Source organism: Embiotoca jacksoni, unplaced genomic scaffold, assembly GCF_022577435.1.
Source record: "Embiotoca jacksoni isolate LCO1_2020_lvr unplaced genomic scaffold, fEmbJac1.0.p SCAF_5, whole genome shotgun sequence".
Taxonomy (NCBI): domain Eukaryota; kingdom Metazoa; phylum Chordata; class Actinopteri; family Embiotocidae; genus Embiotoca; species Embiotoca jacksoni.
Window position 1 is genome coordinate 8,986,690 of NW_027185403.1, and position 23,943 is coordinate 9,010,632.

The 23,943-nt window shown below is 40.7% G+C and overlaps 3 protein-coding genes across 3 annotated transcripts; 2 read left to right on the forward strand and 1 right to left on the reverse strand.

Moving 5' to 3' along the window:
* The first annotated feature begins 286 nt into the window (after positions 1-286).
* Positions 287-10,136, forward strand: tbc1d10c (TBC1 domain family, member 10C). Its single transcript, XM_069171061.1, has 10 exons — positions 287-342; positions 684-824; positions 2,169-2,268; positions 2,872-2,979; positions 3,275-3,381; positions 3,635-3,749; positions 3,962-4,027; positions 4,247-4,436; positions 5,772-5,929; positions 6,752-10,136. The coding sequence occupies exons 2-10, from the start codon at positions 688-690 to the stop codon at positions 9,992-9,994; spliced, it is 4,224 nt and encodes a 1,407-aa protein (XP_069027162.1). The 5' UTR covers positions 287-342; positions 684-687; the 3' UTR covers positions 9,995-10,136.
* rad9a (RAD9 checkpoint clamp component A) lies at positions 10,133-16,097 on the reverse strand. The gene is made up of 12 exons (XM_069171063.1): positions 15,811-16,097; positions 15,489-15,559; positions 15,294-15,367; positions 15,103-15,151; positions 14,020-14,134; positions 13,741-13,840; positions 13,383-13,489; positions 12,797-12,903; positions 12,568-12,632; positions 12,371-12,469; positions 11,572-11,830; positions 10,133-10,574 (listed from the first exon to the last, which is right to left on the reverse strand). The coding sequence occupies exons 1-12, from the start codon at positions 15,842-15,844 to the stop codon at positions 10,458-10,460; spliced, it is 1,197 nt and encodes a 398-aa protein (XP_069027164.1). The 5' UTR covers positions 15,845-16,097; the 3' UTR covers positions 10,133-10,457.
* On the forward strand, positions 15,448-23,916 carry LOC138211293 (uncharacterized). The gene is made up of 7 exons (XM_069171062.1): positions 15,448-15,566; positions 16,877-18,335; positions 18,431-18,582; positions 20,830-21,280; positions 21,411-21,534; positions 21,735-21,952; positions 22,629-23,916. Exons 2-7 carry the CDS (start codon positions 17,463-17,465, stop codon positions 22,872-22,874), a joined length of 2,064 nt encoding a protein of 687 aa, XP_069027163.1. The 5' UTR covers positions 15,448-15,566; positions 16,877-17,462; the 3' UTR covers positions 22,875-23,916.
* Positions 23,917-23,943: the final 27 nt, after the last annotated feature.

Sequence of the window (23,943 nt, forward strand, 5' to 3'; positions counted from 1 at the left end):
ACATTTATCACATGTCATGTTTGGTGAATCATACTTGAGTAACTGAGTATCACTTACATGACAGCCAAAAAAAAAAAACCTGTACTCCATAGATGATTCATTTTACTGCTACAAATATCCACATTGTTTGCCAGAGGGAAGTTGATGTAAGGGATGTCATGCATTTGTAATAGTGAGCGATAGAGGCAGTGGGAGCGAGCGAGCGAGCGAGATAGGAGGGTGGGTGTAAACAAGTGAGAGAGCAAATGAGTAAGCGAGAGAGGAAGTTTGTCTTCCTCTTCCATCAGTGGAGGATCTCGCGCTTTACCAACCGACAGATCAAATATGACGGAAATGTAAAAGGTATTCATTTAATTCATTAATTCATTTAAATGCATATTTTAAGAGTTTTAACAAGTGTGGTGATTATGGTTGACTGTCAGGAAGATTACTTACTTTACACCAACGCTAAAAACTGAGCCAGCAGAAGTAAAAACCATGACGGACAGAGGAGAGGTGGTAATACGTGCATAGAACAGTTTGCATACAACCATAAATACTATTTTGGGATGGGGTGATTGTATTGAATAACTTTGGTATTTAAGTTTTTATACATCTCTGACACGGAACGACATTAGCTTCGCATAACTATCATCATTTAGTGCACAATTACCGAATAATCAGAGCCTCGTCTTCTCTCTCAGTAAGATGTTGAACCCATCGAGTGGAGCCCAGAAAAACCTCAGTGAGGAGGACAGCTCTGGATCTGACTCGGGGTCAGAGGTCAGTCTGGAACCTGAGACAGACCGGTTTGGATTCATTCTCACCAACGGATCCACAGCCGGGTAAGCACAGTGTTACTGTGTTGTCACGAAGTTTGTCACGGTTTTTAAAACCAGGTATACAACACATGTGTTTTCACTCTCTTATGAAAGAGGGATCTTAAGTTATTTATGTTTTGTTGCGATCACTTAAAACAGAAATCTCAGGGATTTTATACACTTTAGGTCCTCATCAGACAGATATAAAAAAATTCAAAACTCAAAAGAAATACAATTAATCCAGAGTGAAGCCTTAACATGTTGGTCCAACACCAAAAATAATGTAATAAATCTGCCAAAAGTTCCATTTCTAATTATATTTAGAGCTGATGCACAATCTTGTTCTTTAAAAATGTTTGATCTTATATTTAAATATATCTGATTGGTAAGGTTTTCACTGGCTCTTAAACCATAATAATAGTAATAAATCAAATATTGTATGTTTTTACCACTCTGATCGGACAATTTAACGATCATTATTAATTTACTGTGTAAATATTGTGGCCGTCTATGGGGCTGTTACTACTATTCTAATAATTCATCATTATCGAGTTGTTTCTGTCGATACCTGAAGAGCTGATTCAAAACCAACTTCTTTCCCTAAGAGCTTAGAAACTACCCAATAAGTAGAGTCCCGGTAAACTGAATGTTTCTTAGAAGGGGCTGAAACAAAAAACAAAGTTTTCTGCCCTGACAAGACCAGGAAGTTCAAAACAAATCATGTATCTGAAGACCAGGATTTTAATCCAACAATTTTATGAGAAAAGAACAGTTTCTGCATCTGAGACACGGATACAACTGGGCAGAAAAAAAAAACACATTAGTCCAATTAATACATGCAGTATAAAGATAATTAGTAAACGGGTTTTAATGGTAAAGCTGCAGCTACCACACTATTTCTTTGATAATATAAACACTCAGTTTAAATGTAGAGCACGGGCCAAATGGCAGCAACAATGCTTCTGGTAAACACAGAAAGTAAAATTCACACTTCACTGTATTAATGAGTAAGTTTGAAAGAAAAGACAGTTTTGAACAAACTGCTACCTGTCATCTTCACTTTCCCCATTGATAACATCCTGACCTGTTGCCACGGAGACATCGCACCGCTAACGTGTGGTTTTCCTGTTTCCTGTCTTGTTTTTCAGAGCAAAGTGTTTCTGTAATGACAACACACAAAAAGTACATGCAGCAACACTTCACATCGACTTCAAGTTCTCCAACGAAATGATTTTAGTTTTAAGTTTTAGGAGCCTTGTTATTTTATGGTAAACGGATGAAAAACATAAAATGTGTTTCACTGTTCTATGTAGTTGTCTTTACGTTCTGGAGTACTTACCAGTTGGTTTGTGTGTTGCATTGTGTTAGGAGTGTAGGTCCATCCCCTGAACTGGTCAGGCAGAGGGAGGCCAAGTGGATAAACATCATTGGGCAATGGGATCGCATCTTGTTAAAGAAGAGCAGTAAGGTGTGTCCCATCTACAGCATGTAAAGTCATTGAATGTAACAGAAATCAACTCCTAAACTGAGTGAGGGATGATAGACCTTTTACATGACAGATATTTTGACATCAGAGAAAGCACAGTAAGCAATACAAATAATGATGAGTTCCATTTAGTTCAGGTTCCTGGTATGATGCATGCAGACCCTCTGGTTTACTGGGACACTGAAGCTAAACTGAACCATTGTTAATGTGGTTAGAACCACCTGTGCTTTTTCTATTATAAGTCTGCTGTGATACAGGCCTATTCACATTCATGCTGACAACAAAGGAAATACAGAATCACAAGTGTGTTGTCTTTTTTTTAAATTTTTGTACCTGTTTTATCAATACTGTTGTTGTCGTCGTGTGTCCTTTGGGGATTTCTTTTCTCATCCTATTCATATTATATTAACTGCCTGATTTTTTTTCTGCTTCAGTCTCGGCATGTTTTAATCCTGGTTCTTCCATGTAAAGCGCTTTGTTACTTTGCTTTGAAAGGTGCTGCATACACACAGTAGAGTGTATTGTTATTATTATTTGTTTATGACTGCTCTGATTTGATCCTGGCTCTCTGCAACATCTCCTCAGGTCAAAGGGCAGTGTCAGAAAGGAATACCTGCCTCGCTCAAAGCCAAGTGCTGGCCTCTGCTGTGTGGAGCCACTGACAAGATGAAACTGAATGAAAACCTCTACCAGGTCGGGAAACTAAACTCTCACTGTGGTAAATGCTTTGTAATAAAAAGCAACAACCATGGGTCCTCAAAGAAAGTTCAGTAACCTCAGTGCAAAGGATGCAGAGTAATTAGTGCTGAAACGATTAATGTGAATTATTGATTTGCCTTTTTCAGTTGATGTCAGTGTCGAATACGATATTGTGGAGTGTGGGATCTTGTGATCAATATTTTCTCACTTTTTAGAGACTAAATAATAAATAAATTATAATTACACCCAATACAGCACTATGTTACGCTTAATAAAAGTTTTGTGTTAGTCTCTGGACTCGCAGCTGGCTCTGCAGAGCTGGGTGGATGTGATCGAGAGAGACCTGGACCGACAGTTCCCTTTCCATGAGATGTTTCTTTCCAAGGACGGACACGGGTAGGCAAGGCCTCTTCTTCTGTTTGTTTCTTTTGACAAGGTGTCATACAGTTTCTTTACTCTTTAGTAAACCTTAGGTGCTATGGTGGATTTAAAGGTATTTACTCAGTAGGACATGATTGTAGACAGTCATGGAATATGTCTACAGTTTCATTAAATTTACCTAATATACTTTTCATCTCAACATTAACATGAGATTTAAACTTCTGGTATGTGTGTGACTAATTATAGTGGTATGTGCTTGTGTGTGCAGGCAGCGCGGTTTGTTCCGGGTGTTGAAAGCGTACACTCAGTACCAACCAGAAGAGGGTTACTGCCAGGCCCAGGGGCCAGTGGCTGCGGTGCTGCTGATGAACATGCCTGCTGAGGTAGCACACCATAACACAGTTTACACCTCGACCTTTTCAGACGCTCAATCTGTAACTGTTAAAATACTGTTTATTTGGCTTTCTGTGACCTGCACACTGTTCCAGAGGCATAACAACTGGTAGATATACAACCCGGACAAAATATATTGATAAATGTCAATAAACCTGAGCCTAACATGGTACCTGATGTTCACCTTGTTTAACCCCGGCAGGAGGCCTTCTGGTGTCTGGTCCAGATCAGTGAGCAGTACCTGCCTGGATATTACAGCCCTCTGCTGGTGAGGACCCACTCCCTCCCACACATGTACCTGACAGCATATTACCCTGTCACACACTGATAATTTACATTCAGGCCAGTAAACCGAATTTCAAGGCAGATTTTTGTAAGCTCGCGCTTTGAATTGACCCCAGAGATTGACTTAAGCAGTGCTGAATCATGTAAATACACTGTAGGCAGAGGGGCTGTCTGTCTGAGCCTGGAGTTGTGTGTTGTGCAGGAGGGAGTCCTGTTTGACGCGGCCATGCTAACCTGGGTTTTGAAAAAGACGTGTCCAGCTGTGCACAAACACCTGCAGCAGCACGGAGTGGAGCCGCTCATGTTCGCCACCGATTGGCTGATGTGTCTGTTCACACGCCACCTGCCATTCAACACACTGCTGCGGGTCTGGGATCTCTTCTTCTGCTATGGTATGTCTTCTTCTCTGTATGCTGGTCTCCTGGGGGTAAATAAACTGATCATATTCCTAAAACTGAAGTTACAGTAATAATTTCTACATCATAATGCTGTTCTAGTACACAGTATATTCTAATATAAAATCTGGAGAAGTAGCAGCAGTTAAAAAAGAAGGGCAGAATTATTTCATGTAATCTGACCAAGAAGAGATTTATAATGCTGAATTTTGCTAAAATGTTAATATTTTGTCCTGTTTATTTGCTTTATTTGTCATATTGTGATTAATATTATTATTAGCTCATGTATTACTTCCTATATTACAGCTCACACCTTTCAGTAGATGAATAAATTAACAGCTGGCCATTTACAGAACAATCTGCAAAATAAAAACTAGATTGACTTTGTAATTATAGAACACATTATATGATAGAGCTGGGAGATTAAAAAAAATACTATTTTCAGTTACAATTTTGGTTTCCAGGGGTTCTGAAAACAAGATAATCGAGATAAAATAGTTATTGTGCTGCCTTCCGATTTGCAATGATGCTTTTGTTTTGTCTTGCTTTATGAACCCAGCATACACATCCCTTAGAGCGGTGTGCTTTCATCTCTACCGAAAACATCTCACTCGCTATGATATTTATATATTATTTATGTATCTTATTCTCATTCATTTTTTTTTCTTTATTCTCAGTTGAATTATATTTAAAGTTCTCGGAAATTCACTGTTCCACTGAGAATATTTTTTTTAAATAAAATTTGTGTTTCCAAAGTGATTTGTAATCATTAAATAATGGTCATCTTAATATTGATAAAAGTAATCAGGATTATGATTTTTGACATAACTGAGAAGCCCAACAACATGGCATGTCCAAATGCTTCTGGTCTGGAGCATTTTAGTTCTAAATAAGAAAGTGTATAGAGCATATAATGTTATTTTAGATAACTTTATTTACAACTTTGTGGCAACAGTTTGGGGAAGCTCCTTTCCTGTTTCAACATGACAGTGTCCCTGTGCACAAAGTCAGGTCCATTACAATATTGAGTTTAGCGAGGAAGAATTTGATTGGCCCTGACCTCCGACTTTGAACTGTACGTAGAAGGTAATATTGCAGCATATTAATGCCCATTGTTGTGGAACTAGATAGTCATCACAAACAGGTGCATTGTTTAGATGTCCACATACTTCAGGTGTTTATTTACATACTTTATACTTTGCAATGTATTGCAGCTTATTGCACCAACTGCTATCATTTCTACCTGATATGTAGTCGCATCGTCAGCAGCTCCTTCCTCCCTCTCTGTGTCCCACACCTCCACCCTCAACCCTACTCTTCTCTACTGCACAGGGGTGCGGATGCTCCTCCAGGTCGCGGTGGTGCTGGTGCGTCGGGTGCTGGGTCGAGCCGAGCAGAGGAAGCTGTGTCAGGGCCAGATGGAGACTCTAGAGAACTTGAGGGGCGTCAGGGAGCAGGTCCTAGAGGAAGACGACACCTTCATCGCAGAGGTAAGGCTGACAAAACATGACTCGTGTCGAGGGAGGTGGCCACTGTGACAGTCTGGAGGCAGTTAGTTCAAGACAAACAGCTTTTAAATGCTACTGAGAGAATAAATTAAACTGAAAAAACATGACCACATCTAGCATGAAAATACTTCAAAACCAATTTTTCTTCAAAAAGATGGCTACACGCTGAAAAAAAAGGCTATATTATTAACTTTTTTATTTTATTTTTAAGAATGTACTAGTCTGCCAATACTGTATAAATATATATCCAAACAGCACAATTTGGTTGTTTATTGAGGCCAAACAGTATGTTTATAGAAAGGTGCACAATAAAAAAAATTAAAAAAAATTATAAATGAGTGACGAAACCTAACAGATGTAGATGCTTCTGTAAGGGAAGGACACCATTTTCTGTCAAATTGTAAGTCCTATTTTCCCTTTCAAGAGGACCGCTACTGCAAATCATGACTAGATTATTCTCTGCCATCACCTTTATCCTGTAGTGAAACATTTCTATTGTGATTGGAGAGGTCTCTTCTGGGATGACAGAGCACAGGAGGTCACAGAGTGGTTTGGGGACAATGAAAACTTTGCACTCACCTGAGATTCAGAGAAAAATTAGGTAGATAGCACTCTCCATCACCAACATCAAAACACTGAATGGAGTATCATTTGGAAAAAGGTGTTTAGTCCATCCAACAACAGTAAATATATGCCAGAAAACTCACTTAGACACCGTGTTCATTTTCCCTTAAATTTGTAAAACCGGAATTCTTGAAATTTCAGTAAAACAAAAGTGACCAGAGTTTTTCTTTCCTGTTTCAGGTGTGTGCGGTGCCACTATCAGCCAGAGATCTGGAGAAGCAGACGGAAAAGGAGTTAGAAAAGTGGAGGAAAGCCAGACCCTCGTCCACCTTTGACCCTAGAGGTCGTTGCCAAGGATACCGTATGGCGTGGGCGAGAGCTCGACAGACCGAAGAAGAAAAGAACAGGAGAGAAAGGGAGAAGGGGAACCTGTCAGTCCCTCTTTCTCGCTCGGCCTCCACTCTGTCGCTGTCTCCTGCCTTTCCTCACAAGAGGTGGAGGAAAGGAGGAAAAGTCAACGCAGGCGAACGGGAGGGAAATAACCGAGTTGTGAGGCATTGTTCGATGGGAGCAAAGGAGGATTTGAGGAGCTGGACTGGTTTACAGTTTAAGAAGGTGCAGGGTGTTCAGGAGGAGGAGGACATTGTTTCAGAGGGACACAAAATACAGAGTGGGTCAAAACAAACAGGACAAACTGAACTGAAGGGACTTTTGCAGAAACCTAAAATCCCAAACCTACCAACAGAAGAAGAGACAGTAATCGTAAAAGAACAGATACAAAGAGTGGAAACAAAAATCACTGATAGTGAGGAAAGCAAACTCAAAGAGACAGAAGAAAGCAAAGTGCTTTCAGACCAGAAAGAAGATATAAATTCGTGTCCAGCTAAAAATCAAACTGATGAAAATATTCTCCAACCAGCAGACGAAACATTTCACAATAAGCAGGTGGAAAAACTGAACAGTGTGAGCCCATCACAAGCACTGGAGGAACAAAGTCACAAAAGCAAGGACCAGGAAACTGAGGTTAACGAAACAACTGAAGAGACAGCGAAACATGCAGCAGGAAATGAAAATAGAGCTGCTGCGGAAGACAACCGCACCCAGACACCAAGAGAAGCCGAAGCACACACAAACACAGAGGTGGAGACGCAAGTAAGTGCAGACTCATGTGAGGACATGATGACACAGGCTGACATGAAACATGAGGAGAGCACAGAAAGTGAAAATGTGCAACAAATGCAGGTGAGCACTGACCCAGAAGTCTCAGAGACAAGAAGTGAGACAAGTCTGGACTCAGAGACAGACAAAGATGTTGAAGCTTCAGTTGACAAAGACCAAGATCCTCCAAAAGAGACTGAAACACCACAGAAAGAGGAAGAAGTGGTCACGGGGACAGACAGAGATGTTGAAGCTTCAGTTGACAAAGACCAAGATCCTCCAAAAGAGACTGAAACACCACAGAAAGAGGAAGAAGTGATCACGGAGACAGACAGAGATGTTGAAGCTTCAGTTGACAAAGACCAAGATCCTCCAAAACAGACTGAAACACCACAGAAAGAGGAAGAAGTGATCACGGAGACAGACAGAGATGTTAAAGCTTCAGTTGACAAAGACCAAGATCCTCCAAAACAGACTGAAACACCACAGAAAGAGGAAGAAGTGGTCACGGGGACAGACAGAGATGTTGAAGCTTCAGTTGACAAAGACCAAGATCCTCTAAAAGAGACTGAAACACCACAGAAAGAGGAAGAAGTGATCACGGAGACAGACAGAGATGTTGAAGCTTCAGTTGACAAAGACCAAGATCCTCCAAAAGAGACTGAAACACCACAGAAAGAGGAAGAAGTGATCACGGAGACAGACAGAGATGTTGAAGCTTCAGTTGACAAAGACCAAGATCCTCCAAAACAGACTGAAACACCACAGAAAGAGGAAGAAGTGATCACGGGGACAGACAGAGATGTTGAAGCTTCAGTTGACAAAGACCAAGATCCTCCAAAAGAGACTGAAACACAACAGAAAGAGGAAGAAGTGGTCTCAGAGACAGACAGAGGTGCATTTGAAGTAAAATACCTCAGGTATGAGTCATTAGTCGAAACAGAAGAAGAGTCCCACACCCAAACAAAGACAGAAACTGCTTTACTGGCTCCGACTCAAGAAAAGGCAGAGGAACGTGCAGCCACACAGGACAAACTGGAGACTGAAACAGTACAAACAGATTCAGAGAAACACACAGATTCAGACAGAGAGACACCGACAGAAGAGGAAACATTAATACTGTCTTCACCTGAATGCGTCCAACAAATAGAAAGCACTGGCTTCGTAGCTGATACAGAGACCGAAGCTGAAAAACCAAAACACACAATGAAGGATTCAAATGAAGCAACAGCATCTGAACCTACGCAGGAAAAAGAAGAAATAGTTTTGACAGTGCACTCTGAAGCGCAGGGTGACAGTGACACATGCACTCGTGATCAAACAAATGCCGATGAAAAACCAGCAGACACTCACATGAATGAGGAGACGGCAGACAAGGAAGAGGCTTCCACACTGAATCCCACCACTGAGCCTGATGGGAAGAGTTTGGTAGAAACAGGTGACTTTGAGACGCAAGGATTCGAACAACCAACGAGCCACGCGACTATGGGTTCTGTAAAGGAGGAAGAAAGCAAAGAAAATGTTCAAGAAAACCCAGCAGGCGAGGACAATGTCCCCACCTCTACTCAACCAACAGAGGATCCGCTTACTGACAGCAGCCCACAAGTCCAAGACAAAGATTCTGGGCCGCCTGAGCCCCTGGTACAAACCTCTGGACATTGCAGCAGCCTGTCTTCAGGTGATTTCTGTGTCCGCAGGTCATCCAGCTCGCAGGGGTCCAGATTAACGCGTAAGCTTTCCGAAGATCTGTTCACCACCCCGCAGAAAACCAGCCAATCACCGTTGACCCCAGAAGTCAAACACACGGAGTCGCAATGCAATCCTGGAGCTGAAAACCCGACACAAACTGCTCCTGATGTGACGCTTTCTGCAAAAGTCTCAAAGGATGCTGCCGCTCAGCAGCCACAGCCTGACACACCAAAACGTTTTGGTCTCTTCCGCAGACTGAGAGGAGAGCAGAACAAAAACACAAAGGCAAAAGGAACACCCAAAATGCAAGTGCCGAAAATCTTGATTCAAGACTTCAGCGATGGGACGGGGACCGGGAAACTGGTTGAGGAAGAGGTGGAAGAGAAACTGAGCTCCAGGGAGAGGAGGAGGAAGCGGAGAGAGCGAGAGAGAAAGGAGAAGGAAGAGGAGAGGTTGAAAAAGAAAAGAGAGAAAGAGCTGGAGAAGGAGAGGGAGCGAGAGAGGAGGAAACCGCAGACGAGGGGGAAAAATGTTCAAGTGCAAAAAGAGAAGGGAAGCAATGACGTCACTCGCCCTGCAAAGACTGGCTCACAGACACTCAGATATTCTGCTTCTTGTGCTGAATCATATTTCTGACAGAAAAATCTTTATCTGATTTCATTGTCATTGTTTTCTGTTGAGCTAAACATTGGTTAATGTGCCCTCCCCCTAAATCTTTGTCATACTTGAACCTTTTTACATGTAAATAAATAATAAATAATGTTTACATACTTTGAAAAATATTTTTTTTATTTGTTGGAATTTAATACGCTGCATCTTGATTACAAATCGCACAGACTCCAAACAATAATAAACTAAAGTGCTTTATGTCTTCCACATAATCAAGTCCACCATGAACATTATAATTCAGTGATAATTTGGAATACACTTGTTCGGCACTGATGACCTCTGCATGTTTAACCAGGTCCAGGAAACACATGTACTGGCCAGTAAAGATGAAACATAAAGTCCAAAAAGTCCATCGATTTCTTTTCAAGTACTCCAGGTGTCGTGGTGTAACAGTGCATGTACCCACTGTCAGGTCAGTCCATCAGTCCCATTACTCTACTTGTGTGTCTTCCTCACTGTCACTGGCCAGCACTTCCTGACCACTTATGGGTTGAGTGTTCATCTGAGAGGATGGAGGAAGCACTGATCCAAAGAAGAGGGATCGGAACTGTGAGAGAACAACACATGAGGGAAATACATTACAAGACTGCATTTTATCAAACTGTTAGTCGATTGACCAAAACTGTAATGACAGTATGTAACCTCACGTCTGTTATGACAGGTTGTCTAGTTTGATCAGTTCAGCTCTTAGTCTTCAGCTGCTTCACGTTATGACAAAGTTCAAACAAATATGTTTGATTTTAATCTAAGCTAAAGAAAGATGCACTTGCAGCTGAAAGAGCTTGGAAATTAATCTGATACCGAACATGATAATTAACATATGAGAGCACAAGTTGAAACCAGGGGCAGCAAACGTACAGTCACTTCTCCCATGTTTCCGTTAAATATCACAATCATTTGTTCAATCACAACTCCCTCAAGGTAAAATACTCTTTCCATAGGTACACGAGACGGAGGACCCCGGGTGCTTCAGACAACAGGACGAAATATTCTTTACTGTGTGCAGCAGAGAAAGTGTGAGAAGTCGTGTAGTCTGCAGTAGATTGAAGGAATCACTGTGCACAGCTACAAAGACAGTGTAATGATGTTAGATGCTCAAATAACGCACTTAACAGTTATCTACACACATGTCAATGTATATCACAACAGACAAGATAAAGTCTTATGTTCAGTAATTTACTGTTTGATGGTTTAAAAGGGCTTTTACGTAAAATTTATACGTACTATCCTCTTAAGAAAAGCAATATTGTTTAATGAATTTGTCTTAATTATGCATGTGTATATATTGTGTATGTCATTTATTAAGAACACTTTGAAAAAAATACTTTTTAAACTTTCTGTGAGACTCCCCTTGTTAAATAAATGAATGATAGCACGATGACGTAAGCAAGTGGGCATCTCTTCATCTGGTAATCTATTTTTTAAAATCAGATTTTTTTATTTCAGTCCTAATCTTGTCACTCTGTCCTTTCTTTTTTTCTAAATGGGAGAAAAATAATGAACTTTTTCTGGGGGGAAAGTGATGGCACAGCCTTGTAACATACCTTCTTGTTAGGTGGTCGGTCTGCATCGTCTGTTCCATCTTCCTCTGCCTGTTCCTCCTCCTCCTCCTCCTCACTGCGTAATCGTGATTTGTAATTGGCTGCAGCAGGCTGTTTTGCACATGTGGAATCAGCTAATGAGGGTGTGGGTGGACCTGTAGTCGCTGGGCCTGGCGCAACACTGGTATCCATGGCAATTAAGTAGGAGTCTATGTCGTCATTCATGAAGTCATCAGGAGGGGGCGGCGGCTGTGTGCGCGCTCTGAGGAGTGGAGAAGTCGTTGGGAGTGTAAGTCAGAAAGAAAGACGACATTAATGAGAATGAGGAACATAAAACAAATGCATCACTGGTCTCTGTCTTTCTACCTTCATGCTGGGTATAACAATGAACCTGAAAGTAAATTCAATCAGAATGCAAAAAAATATAACACATTAAGGTCACTAAACAGACCTCCGACAATGTTGCATATTCATCAACTGCTTTCTAGTGAAATTAATTTCTTAACAATTGGCCCTTCTCGAATTGCTCCTCCACTAAGCAGATCCAAAACATAACACTCTCCAGTTGCCCTCAGTTACACTTTGACCCAACGTAAGTTAAATGTTGAAGATTTACTGCGTGTCTCTGAACTGAAGAAGCCGTTGGGTGAACGGCAACGGAGTTTTCTTTTCATTTTGTGCTGCAATTGGCATTTTCTAAGCTTGACTGACAACATCTGTGCTCATACAGGCAAGAAAAACTCCAGCATGTGGGAGTGTTTTCCCGACGGCATTTAAACATTCAGGTTTGTTTGGTTGTTACCCTCTGCTGTTGCTTTTACAGAGGCCGGGATCATCAGAGAGCGTGGCCAGCACAAAGTTCCCCTCCAGGACACTGTCTGTTACTGAAAGCACCACAGGACTGACACAGACAGACACGTGCACACAAAATGTACATGTCAACACACAGCAGTGAAAGAAAGTGATCGATGTATACGATCTGCAGGTGAGTACGCTCACCTGCCTGGCCCATCAAAGTATATGGAAACAGGGAGACCTGTGGACTCTGCAAACACTAACAAACCCTGCAGGAGAGAAGACAATAAAAGTCAGCGAACCGCAGCATATGTTAGTTGCTGTCACCTCGTCCCCGAAGAAGTTTTCTCACTCTCTGGTCAGCAACCCAAACCTCTCATTCCTGACTAATCCTGCTTTTCTCATCTCTCTCTGCGTTAGTCATGTGCCTCACCCGCAACTCCTTCAGGCAGAAGGTGACGCTGCTGTGAGCTTGGACGGCAAAATGGTCAAACTCGTCTGAAGCCAGACACAGCTCTGTCAGCATGGCCCTGGACTGCTCTGATGGGGAGGAAAAGTAAGAGTTTACAAGAAAATGTCAACATTAAAAAGTAACTTTATATCATTGTATTCTATTGCTGTTAACTTGCAGAGTTTAATAAGAACCACATTTAGAAAAATATAATACCTCTATTACAGTAACATACTGACAGTCAAGTGTACAAACAACTACACCGCTGGGTTCACTTCTATCCTCTTCGCTTTTTTGCATTATTTTGCATGTTATTAATAGAAACATAATATAAACTTTTTGCCGTAGAAAACTCCTTTAATAAAAACAATGACTCATAAGGTCATTGAGATTAGTAAATATAAATAAAATCCACTCAAGCTATGTTTATTCATCTATCTTGTTTGGTCTTCTACTGTGGAAAGGTTTTCCCTTTCTGGTTTTTACTGCTGCATCAACTGAAAACATCTGAAACTTCTGTGTATTCTTCTGGTGAACTGCAAGGTGACAAAAGAGACAGTTGTGTCACCTGCTCCGTCCTCCACATGGTTCCTGACCCACATCCGTTCATCACTCACTGACACAGTCACTTCTTCCAGAGAGGGAGGGAAGTGCACGACTGTGTCCAACAGCAGCCTTGAGAACAAGGACAGACACGATAAATCTAGAGGTTACAGCTCCATTAAAAAACATTTCCCTTTATTTGCAACCTATTTATTATTTTTTTATCTACCTACTGAAAACATCTGTATTCATCTTTAAAAAAAAAAAAAAAGCCCAAAATGTTTGGACATCAAGTATAAGGAAAGCCAAGATGGAAAACAAAAGGCAGACAGTCAGTACTCTTTTTATTTTTAGAATAAAGAATGTCGACAGATTTTACAGACCTGGGCTGGGCTCTGAATATGTTGGCACAGCTCTCCTTATCAAACACTGCCTGTAAACTTTCACTGTCTTGGAAAGACAGGTTATGTGTCTTCAGGAGGCCTGTAGAGAAAATCCCAACACACAACCCTTTAGATTAAACAAGCAAATAGAATACAATGTAGTGAATGCACAGCATGCTACAAAGATTAAAGAATGTGTCAAAGGAAATGAGATGTAAGATTGAAATCATCCATGTAAAGCATTGTGAATCCTCTGAGCAGGAAGTGAAGCACTAATACCGTGTTTGCAGTGCAGGGTGAAGGTGAGACGGTTCTTCTGTTCATCTAGCTCGATGTGACACTTTTCCACTGTCTTATCCAAAGATGCCAGAGATCTGAACACAGACTGCACACTCTGACAAGTACAAGAATATCAGAAGGAGGAAAAACATAAATATACAAAGAAGAAAGGACCAATGTAAATAAGCACTGAAATATTCTGGCAGCTGTCATGAAATCAACATTTTAGTCATATTAAAAGGACATTTTAGACATGTGCAGCTCACAATAATCAATACAACTATAAGGTTCCACTGTAAAAAACAATTTATGTGACAGTACAACTGCTGATTAACATGTTTTACTCTGTGAAATTACTGTCATGTATGACTATTAAAACAAGGAAGTTCAGAGGTTTTGCACAATTTTCACACTGATAGCTACAAACTCACAGTCAACATGACAGGAAAGAGTATTTGAAGATGACTAGAGTGAGGAGACTTTGCCGCTCATAATCTCTAAATCCTTAAATGAAATCAGTGATTCCCAACCGTGGATACCTAAGGGAGGTACCAGTGCTGAAGTTGCCAGGGAGCATGTGGATAATCTCGGCTAATGTGGAAAAATACCCTGAAAATAGGATTAAAAGTTGATGTGATGGTGATCTTTAGTGTATGTTCTGTCACAATAACAAGATAAACTATCAGCTACATTATGCCAAGTGCATAAAACATGCTTCCCACCAACTTGAATAAGTTATAACACCCTAACAATGCACGCTGAAAGAGAGTTTATGAAAACGTATGAGGTTGTGGGGGGAAAGGTAAAAAAGAATGGCAAGAAGGAATGATTAATAGTTGAAACATTCAGCACTGCCTTTTTAAGTGGATGCATGTAAACAAAAGTTAAAAAAAAAAGTTGAAACATGGACAGCTGCAGATTCATGATGACTGTAGTAATATTAAAGGAAAAGCATTGATGTAGGACTACTTGAAATCATCTCGCAGGGTTTTGGGCTGCATCCCATTTTCTAAATGATTACAGGATATGAAAGTGTACTTAATATGCTTTGAAGCATGGTAGCAACATCTCTTTCTGTCACACCTTTATAGCCATCTTGCAGCGAAAGTTGTGCCCACTGGGAATGGAGTACCTGCACATGAAAACAGGAGAGAAAGCTGCATTAAAATTGCTGGAAATGACACACAAAAGTGTGATGTTCACTAACCCACTTTAACACACACACACACACACACACACACACACACACACACACACACACACACAGTCTGCACCTGCTGAAGAAGAGCGGTGCGAACAGGAAGCAAGCATAAGCCGACCGAGAGGAGTTAACAGACCGCAGGGCCAGCTACAAGAGAGAGAGAGAGAGAGAACAGAATTAGTATTATTTACTCCGCAAAGTGTTCACTAACAGGAAGCCACATGCCTGTATGCATGTTGGTGTATGAGACGGTGTCAGAGCAGCTCACCCCATCCTCCTGAGGCTCTACGTACAGCTCGTCACCGATCCTGGACAGAGAGTGGACGGCTTTGGCCAACACTGGACGGTACACACACACACACACACACAGACACACACACACACACACAGACACACACACACACACACACACACACACACACACAGACAGACAGACACACACACACACACACACACACACACACACACAGACACACACACACACACACACACTACATTACATATCATAATCATGAACATAGGTGTATTATTGTCACACGTTTTTTATTCTAGCCAAAGACAGGGTTTAAGAAGCAGGAGATGTCTGCTACCTTTCACGTTTCCTCCCGTCACGACAGACTGCATTTCTGAAAAACTTAAAACTTTTCCGTTAAGTTAACAAACAAGGCTAAAAGTTAGCCAAAACTAGCGACTGCACAGCACCAAGAATAGCGCCAGTGGAATTTTAATGGGTTGAACGCCGACCATAAATCCTCCAGCCGAAATCATACTCCGTTCAAATACAGCTGTATTTTTAAATCTCGTTTTCTATTACAGCTTGACTGAGCACAGTCTCTTTCATCGGCGTTAGCGTTATTTACGCCGCCATTACCTGCCTCCTCAATGTGGGCCAATCAGAAAGGCAGTAACTCAAAGGGGCGTGGGCTTGACCGAGCGCATGCGCATTGAGCTTCTAAATAAACAAAAAATATTTTATCAATAAAATGCGGTTATTTTTTTTACAATCAGCTTCGTTCTACGTACATAAATTTGAATATTAGAACATGATTAATCTGAAATGGTTATAAAGGAAAAAAGAAAATACATTTGTTAATGATTATTAAAAAAAAAACGTATCAATTTCAATCAATGTTATGTTGATGAATATTTATTTATTTTCATGTCAGTTTTGGAAAGTAATCAACTGCATCTACTCAAAAGCAGTATTGTTCTTAATCCTTGCTTAATTTTGTGGTGTGTGTAACCCTTGCCAAACATTGCTGTAGATGTTAAGCGTATGTAACAGTAATATTCAAAAAAGTAGTCATGCTTCAAAACACTGTCATGTTAGTGAAATCTACTTTGGTCATACTTTATTCCTACAACAACAGCAAAGACCAAAAAAATTACAACACAGTTCAGAGAGTTTATATAAATAGGATTGTACCAAAGATCATTGCAGCTATTTTATTTCTTTCATTCTGAAGATGCACAAATAGCAGCTGCTCTCAAAAACGCCCTGTAATTACCAGTTATGGGTCACAGTGGGGAGAAGTGAGTGAAGGAGCCAAAGAGAGAAAAAGGAAGGAAGGGAGGGCAAATATAAAGAGAGAGAGCGAGTCACTGTCAATGCACAATTATCTCACCTCACTGGTCTTTCTTGTTGGTCTCCCTCAGTGCGTAAGATCTGAGGAACGCTGCTGCTGTGCTCCAATCAACGGCTGCTGGAGAAGACGTGTGGCATTGGGTCTTGAAACCATGGGCATTTAGTGAAAGAGAGAGACTTTTAAAGGACGCAAGAAGACAAAAGTCAGGATCTGTCTTGTGAATGGAACTTTGTGCCAAAACAACAGAAAAAGGAGAAAGATTTCTGCTGCAGTTTTTGAAGATCATGAAGGTGTGGAGACAGCATGACGGCAAGAAGCAGCAAGCTCAGAGAAAAAGAAGAATTTCTGACAGAGGAAGTTAAATTTTAAAAGTCGATCTGTCTGGATATTTGCTTTTGGAATGATGGACAAATATTGGAATAATCACAGAGGAGGAAAGCAGCCATCATAGAGGTCTTCTTAACCAAAGTCGGACAGAGGGGTGACATGATTTACATTCACGTAACTTCTTCTGTCATGGTCTCCAGTTTATTTTTAAAGCAACACAAAAGATCACTGTGTGGAATCCATCCCTGTTTAGAAGGACTTACTGTAGTGTTCACATGTTTTTCTGTGACTTCTGGATTTCTTTGATACGTAGCAGTTTTTGTTCCTAGATGTCTCAGTCACACAATCCATCAGACACTCAGGGTTTGCTGCAGTCCATGCTGCAGAGACTGAAGCTTCAGCCGGGAACAGAGGGCCTGCACACACCTGTACCCATCACTGCTGCTTCCACATGGGGGCATGATGGTGAGAGAGGAGCATCCAACCTCCAGAAAGTAAACAACAGTCCTGTTAAGGACTTTGGGTTTAGTACTAATGGTATCCCCTCGAAAAAGTTTTGGATCTCTGCTGTGGACAGTAACTTTGGCTTCGAGGGCGGTGAAATACAGCAACCAGGACAAGGATGTGAAGTGGAAAGAGGTCTCACTTCCTTCTCCCAGAAAGACAACATTGATGGTGTCCCGGGTGAGACCAGGGTGTTGGGACAGGCCAAATGGCCAGCGATCACCCCAACAGGAACTAGGCAGCTGTTTCTTTCTAAATCACTCAAGGATGCTGATATCACTTCCTCTGAGAGGACTGATGGGGACCGGGTGAGTTTTGGCAGTTCAGCAATAACAAAACCCTTCCTTCCTAATACAGTCGGTGGGTCAAGCATGGGACTAATTCAGAACCAGGACCAGGGTTTTACAGACAAACCCTATGTGTGGTCCTTGAAGAGCACAAATATCGACGCAGGAGGTCACGAGAATAATGGGTTGAATATGGAAAATGGAGGACTGGGAGTTTTGGCACAAAGTAAAGATGTGCAGATTGTCTCAAGCAGCAGTAGCTCAAGAAGAAACCATCGATCATCTGAGAATAAAACGAGAAGATGGACACAGAGGATTAAGGAGAGATGGAAGGACAGACCAGGGAATTTTGGCAAAAAGGGAAAAGAAGAAGGAGGGACAGCAGCGCAAAAGAGTGAGCAAGGAACTGAAGTGAGTCGTGTGCTTTGATTTTACTTGTTTTCTCATTGACAAAATAAAAAAAAAAATACATCTTGAAGTGAAATTGTAACTTGTTTATTCCACAGATTTCACCCCTGAACCAGGTATTAACAGCAGAAAATATGATCAACGCACCAACTAAGGATGGAGAGAGGATCCTCTATTCACTGGACAGCAGTGATCTCAGTAACACGCTTCCTGCACACACAGAGAGTAGCACCACTGACGGGCACACAAGGTAACCAACTGAAAAATTTTCTGAAAGATTTAAAAAAATATTTCCAAACCAGAACTTTAGTTAGCATGACGCCGGCTAAAAGTTCTCACAGTTAGGTTTTGTTTATTCGTCTCTGGTTCCTAAAACAGCAGCAGTGAGATATGTGAGTTTAGTTTGGGTTGACATTTTTTCAGTCTGATGTGCGTCTCTGGTCTGATGTTCCAAACACACCCCTGTCACTCACAGCAATTGTCATCAACCGTCTGCAGACAAACTTTAATATTTTAAGACGTACCATGAGATTTTTACAACATGCCAAACAAGGATACAACATCCATTGGTGGATGAAGTATTCGGATTCCTAAGCACCAACACAGCAACGTAAAAATACTCCGTTACAAGTAAAAGTTCTGCATGAAAAATACAACTTAAGTAAATGTACATTCACAGCAAAATGTAGTTAAAGTATTAAAGTAAGAGTACTGGTTATATCCTTTTGGCTGATATATTGTTAAATATGATATCATTAGATTATTAACACTGAGACATCAGTGTGTAAACAGCATGTTACTTTTGTAGCTGCTGCAGGTGGAGCTAGTTTTAACTACATTATATAACAGTTTTATATCAAGATACAGCAGATAAATATGAGGGCGCATCGGATGATTACTAGGTGAGGAAAAAGAAAAAACTAAGTTCTGATCAACAAATCCATTTTCAGCTTTGGACTTTTTCTCTAATCTTTGATTTATAGTGAGCTATTGGATCATTCGAACATTTATTGAATCAAAAATAAGTTCAGAGGAAAAAAAAAAAAAAAATCATAATTTGTTGGAGCTGTTAACAACTAATACACATCTGAAATGAGACCATGACTACACACTGATTTTTGTAAATGTCAGAAGACAAAAAGTTTGAAAACCACTGGTTTAATCTTAAATAATGTGTTGTATTTTAAAAGCTTGTTATATTATATATTGTGTCAAATCCTTATCTGAAAAGTAATTAAATCTGAGAGGATGTATAAAGTAGCATCAATTGGAAGTAAGTACAGTATATAAGTAAATGTACTCAGTTACCTCCCACCACTGACAACATTAAACACTGACATCTACATACGCACATATTCAGTGATACTAACCTGTAAAGGATGACTCTTTTCTCAGAGATTAACAAATAAAGTGGGTGTTATTCTATATTTTTCTTAACAGTCTACAAATCACTTTAAAAGACCAAAACCAACAATGTGAGTCCATCTCACCTGTTTCCATGACACTCAGCCCAAAGCACGTTTGTTCCTACCAAAGACATAAATAGACAAAAATAAGTCACACATTTATATTTACAATTTTAAAGGCTCCATAACTACAACAGAGCACGTGTAGCCACACCGGGTTTGTCTGCACTTGCCATTGGGAAGATTGGGAAGTAGCTAGTTTATAAAAATAAAAATTATGAATTGCAAAAACATCAATCAAACAAATATCAGTATATTTGTGTTTAAAATTTAAATAAAAAACACAAATTGGATTAAAAAATGGTCATTACAATCAACAACAGCCTGACTGCAGAGGACATTTCTCCTGTCAAACTGGGTTAGCTGTAACACCTGAACGCTGCATGCTGGGAAAGAGACAGTATAAGAGCAAGTTATAATGCAAGTAGAGAATCTTTTTTTTTTTTTTTTTTTTAAAGACTAGAAAAATGACTGAACAGTTGTTGCAGTATGAATGTAAACTTGACCAATTATATATATTTTTTTAAATAACAAAAAAAAAAAAAATCCAAGTACTGTATACTTTTCAAAAATACTGAAACACATGATGGCAGGTTTCCACAAAGGGGTACATCTCATCTGATTGGGCTGCTAGGATACATTTAAAGAGGCTGTATGGCACCAGGACAGTGTGTGAGGGATTGAGTAAACTACATGTTTAACATAATGAATGAACATGTAACCCTCTGTGATGGTGCAGCCCACTGATGTGTCTGTAATATTTTTAGATGACAATGGAGTTCTATGGCACGGAGGAATGAGCTGTATCAGGTTATACAGACAATTATTGTTAGTAGGATCAACATATTTCTGGTTTTGGTCATTACATGTGTTTTGTTTACAATAGGGAAAATCATCACACTTAATCTTATCTGAGTGAATCTTGTGATTAGAGGTGATATAGATACAGTTGAGTTCCTGATTTTGGTGCTCAGGTGATCACTTCTTTGCAGTGAATTTTTGAGTTTACGAAACATTTTGTCCTGTTTCAGGTCTACCAGTAACTTTGACCTTGGCCTCGGGTCGTTCAGCCTACTGGAGGAGATTGTTAAGGGTCAAGAGTGGGCCAAGTTCCTAAACCCCAACCTTTCAACCAACTCAGCAAATCAGAGACCGTCAGGGGAGCCGCTGATTCAACCTAAAATCCAACCAAATCCTCACGATAGTACTCAATCATCTGGGATTTTGAAAGAGCTCGGAGGTGGGCGCTCCCAGTGGAGCTTTAGAACAGAGTCATCACCTGCTACAGTCTTCAGCGTGGCACAGATATCACCTGATGCTTCCCTGCCTGTCAGCATGGACGTCTCGGAAGGAAAACAACAAGAGTGTGTTCACAGAGGGGCTTACAATCCAGAACCAATGGAAGATGGTCAAAACCAATCAGGCATGCAGACTGGAGAGAGCAGACTGGGACAGCAGCTGAGACCGCCATCATTTGTAGAGGTGAAACATTTACGACTGTTATTTAACAGGAATGAACTCATGTTCCTCCACTTGATATTTAAAAAAATATTTTGCTGTATTATCAGTGTGAAAACATTTTGTTTATACCTTTATCTGTTTTCATCTGCAGCCTGCAGATAATCAGCACAACTCAGCACAGAGGGGCAAAGTGCAGCTCAACAGAAAGAGACAGCATCAGGCAGCAGAGAGGCTTCTCTCTGAGAAAATAAGAGATGGAGAAGAGGCGAACAGAGGTCAGAACAACCTAATACATAATCACAATAATACAATAGTTTCTGCACTTATTTTAACAATGCTGCCACCTAAATTTCCCCTCCATTAATCAATCAAAGATATTTCTTGTGCAGTTGACCAAGGGGATTACTGTCAGTTGTAGCAGTTGTTTTTTTCAGGGATGGGAAACTCAGTTCTCCCTTCTGTCTCTATTTTGCAGAGGGGTCCATATCTTCCCCGAGTCGAACCAGCAGCCATGTGATGGCTGAATCAGGGGAGTCTCAACATGATAACGTCATACCGTTATACATCCTGAACTCACATCCTACCCCTCTGTCTCCAACCTCTTCTAATGATTTTTCTCCCGCACCCCGGGGTGTCCTCAAACACTTCCCATCCCGGGATTCAGAGTCCTCAATGGAAACAGTCACAAAAAGGGTAAGATACTGTGTATCACAGCGCCCCCTTGTGCTAAAAAGAAAAGTCATCAAATCACAAGCTGATTCTAAGCAGGGTTTCAGTATGTTTTCACAAAAGAAAAGTATACAAAAATTATCATTGTGTGGATATAAAAACTCTGAACTGCACGAGGCATTGGTGGTGAAAAGATAGATACCTTAGAAGATACCTTAGAAAACAAAAATAACCACTTTTTCTACCAGAAGTATACTACCAATAACAAAAGAGAGAAACATGCAGTTTGATTGTTTTATATTGAACATGTATTGCATAGAAAATAGTATGTTGATTGCATTTTAACTACACAAATCAGTTTAGTATGAAGGTAAGTACTTACCAAATGCAGTTAATATTTACTGTGCTGTTGTATGGAACTGGGACGTGTCTTATGTTGCAGCTTGATGGACTAGAGATCATAAGTTTTGTTCAAAAATAAGATAATTTAAACAAAATAGATTATTTACGTCACCACAGTAAATGGAAACCCATTCTGAAAAAAAAGGATAAATATTGACCTTTGGAATGGATTAGGAAATTATTCAGAAAGTGACGTACACTAAATTCAACACTTAGGAATGATGACAGTCAGAATGACCTTTGACCTACCCAGTCATTTTCTGTTCATCTTTCCTCTTTGTTTCATTCTCTGAATCAGAGGCGAGTTGAGGAGAACCGCCGGGTCCATTTTTCGGAGGAGTTGGTGACTGTAGTATCTTCGGACCTGGATCTGCATGCCATGGACTCGGAGGAGGATTCAGGACCAGGGGAGGACTCTCTGTCAGAGCGGGAGTGTGAGGTGGAGCAGGCAGTGATCGAAGAGGTGGCACCAGCCCGGCGGCCTGCTCTCCCTGCCTGGATAATGGCCCTGAAGAGGAGGAATCCAGGGAGGAAGCACAGATAGTGACTGTAAAACTAATGACTGTTCAGTCTCACTGACTTGTCTTTCTTAAAGTAAAGAATAATCCCTCTAATGTGGGTGAGATGATTCCGTCCTCTGGTTTTTAAACTGTTTTTTTTTTTTTTTTTTTTTTTAAAGTAACAGTGTTGTGTAAAATCAGACCAGCAGTGAAAAGCCTGAAATCACACAGATTACATCCTCACTTTTAATTTCTCCTCTGAAAGATCAGATTTTTAGACTTAGAAGACAACTAAATACCATGTTACCATAAATCCTGTCTTCAGTGCACACAGCAAGCTTCCTGAGCAGATTTCTTTCCGGACACTTAAAGCACTGCCGTGTGTCTTACTGCTCCTCATCCCACTCCAGACGCTGTTTTGTTGAGCAGCAGTTGTTTAAGGAGTTTAAACTGATGTGTTAGGCTTTTTCAGCTGCATTTGAGGTTCAAACTGAGGTCTACGATGTTCAGACTTTCCTCTCTGTGTGACGACGGGATCATGTGCTGCTGTGACACAACAGCTGCAAGTGATGCAGGGGTTTAGTCAATGCTTGTGTAAATATTGTTCCATCATCTTTTACAGCTTTTATTGGACATATTGTGTGTCCTCCTCCTCCTCGGTCTCACACTGGGCAGCAGCAGACCACTATGTGGTCTGGTGTCTGTGTCACTGATTCGCTCCCCAATATCCTGTCTCTTGGTAATGGCTCCCTGTCCAGCCATCGTCAAAATTATCCCCAGAGGAGGAGAAGTTATGCGAGTTGGCGCTGAAGTAGTGGTTGAAGGCAATCAGCAGTTTCTGATTGATTGCTTCAGCTCAGCCATTTTCTTGATGGGGTCAGAGAGAAGCTGAGTTTCTTCATCTAAAGTTTATTTTTACTCTAAAACCTCATTATCATCCTCATAGCTCACATCAGTTATAGAACAGCACCCTGTGAAACTATGATCAGCCTCTGTGAAACTTTTATTGTGGATGCAGTTGTGTTTTGAGTGAGCATGTTCAAGGTAAACAGAAATATTAAAGGAATAGTTTGGCAATTTAGGAAACGTGCTTCTTGCTTTCTTTCGATGAGT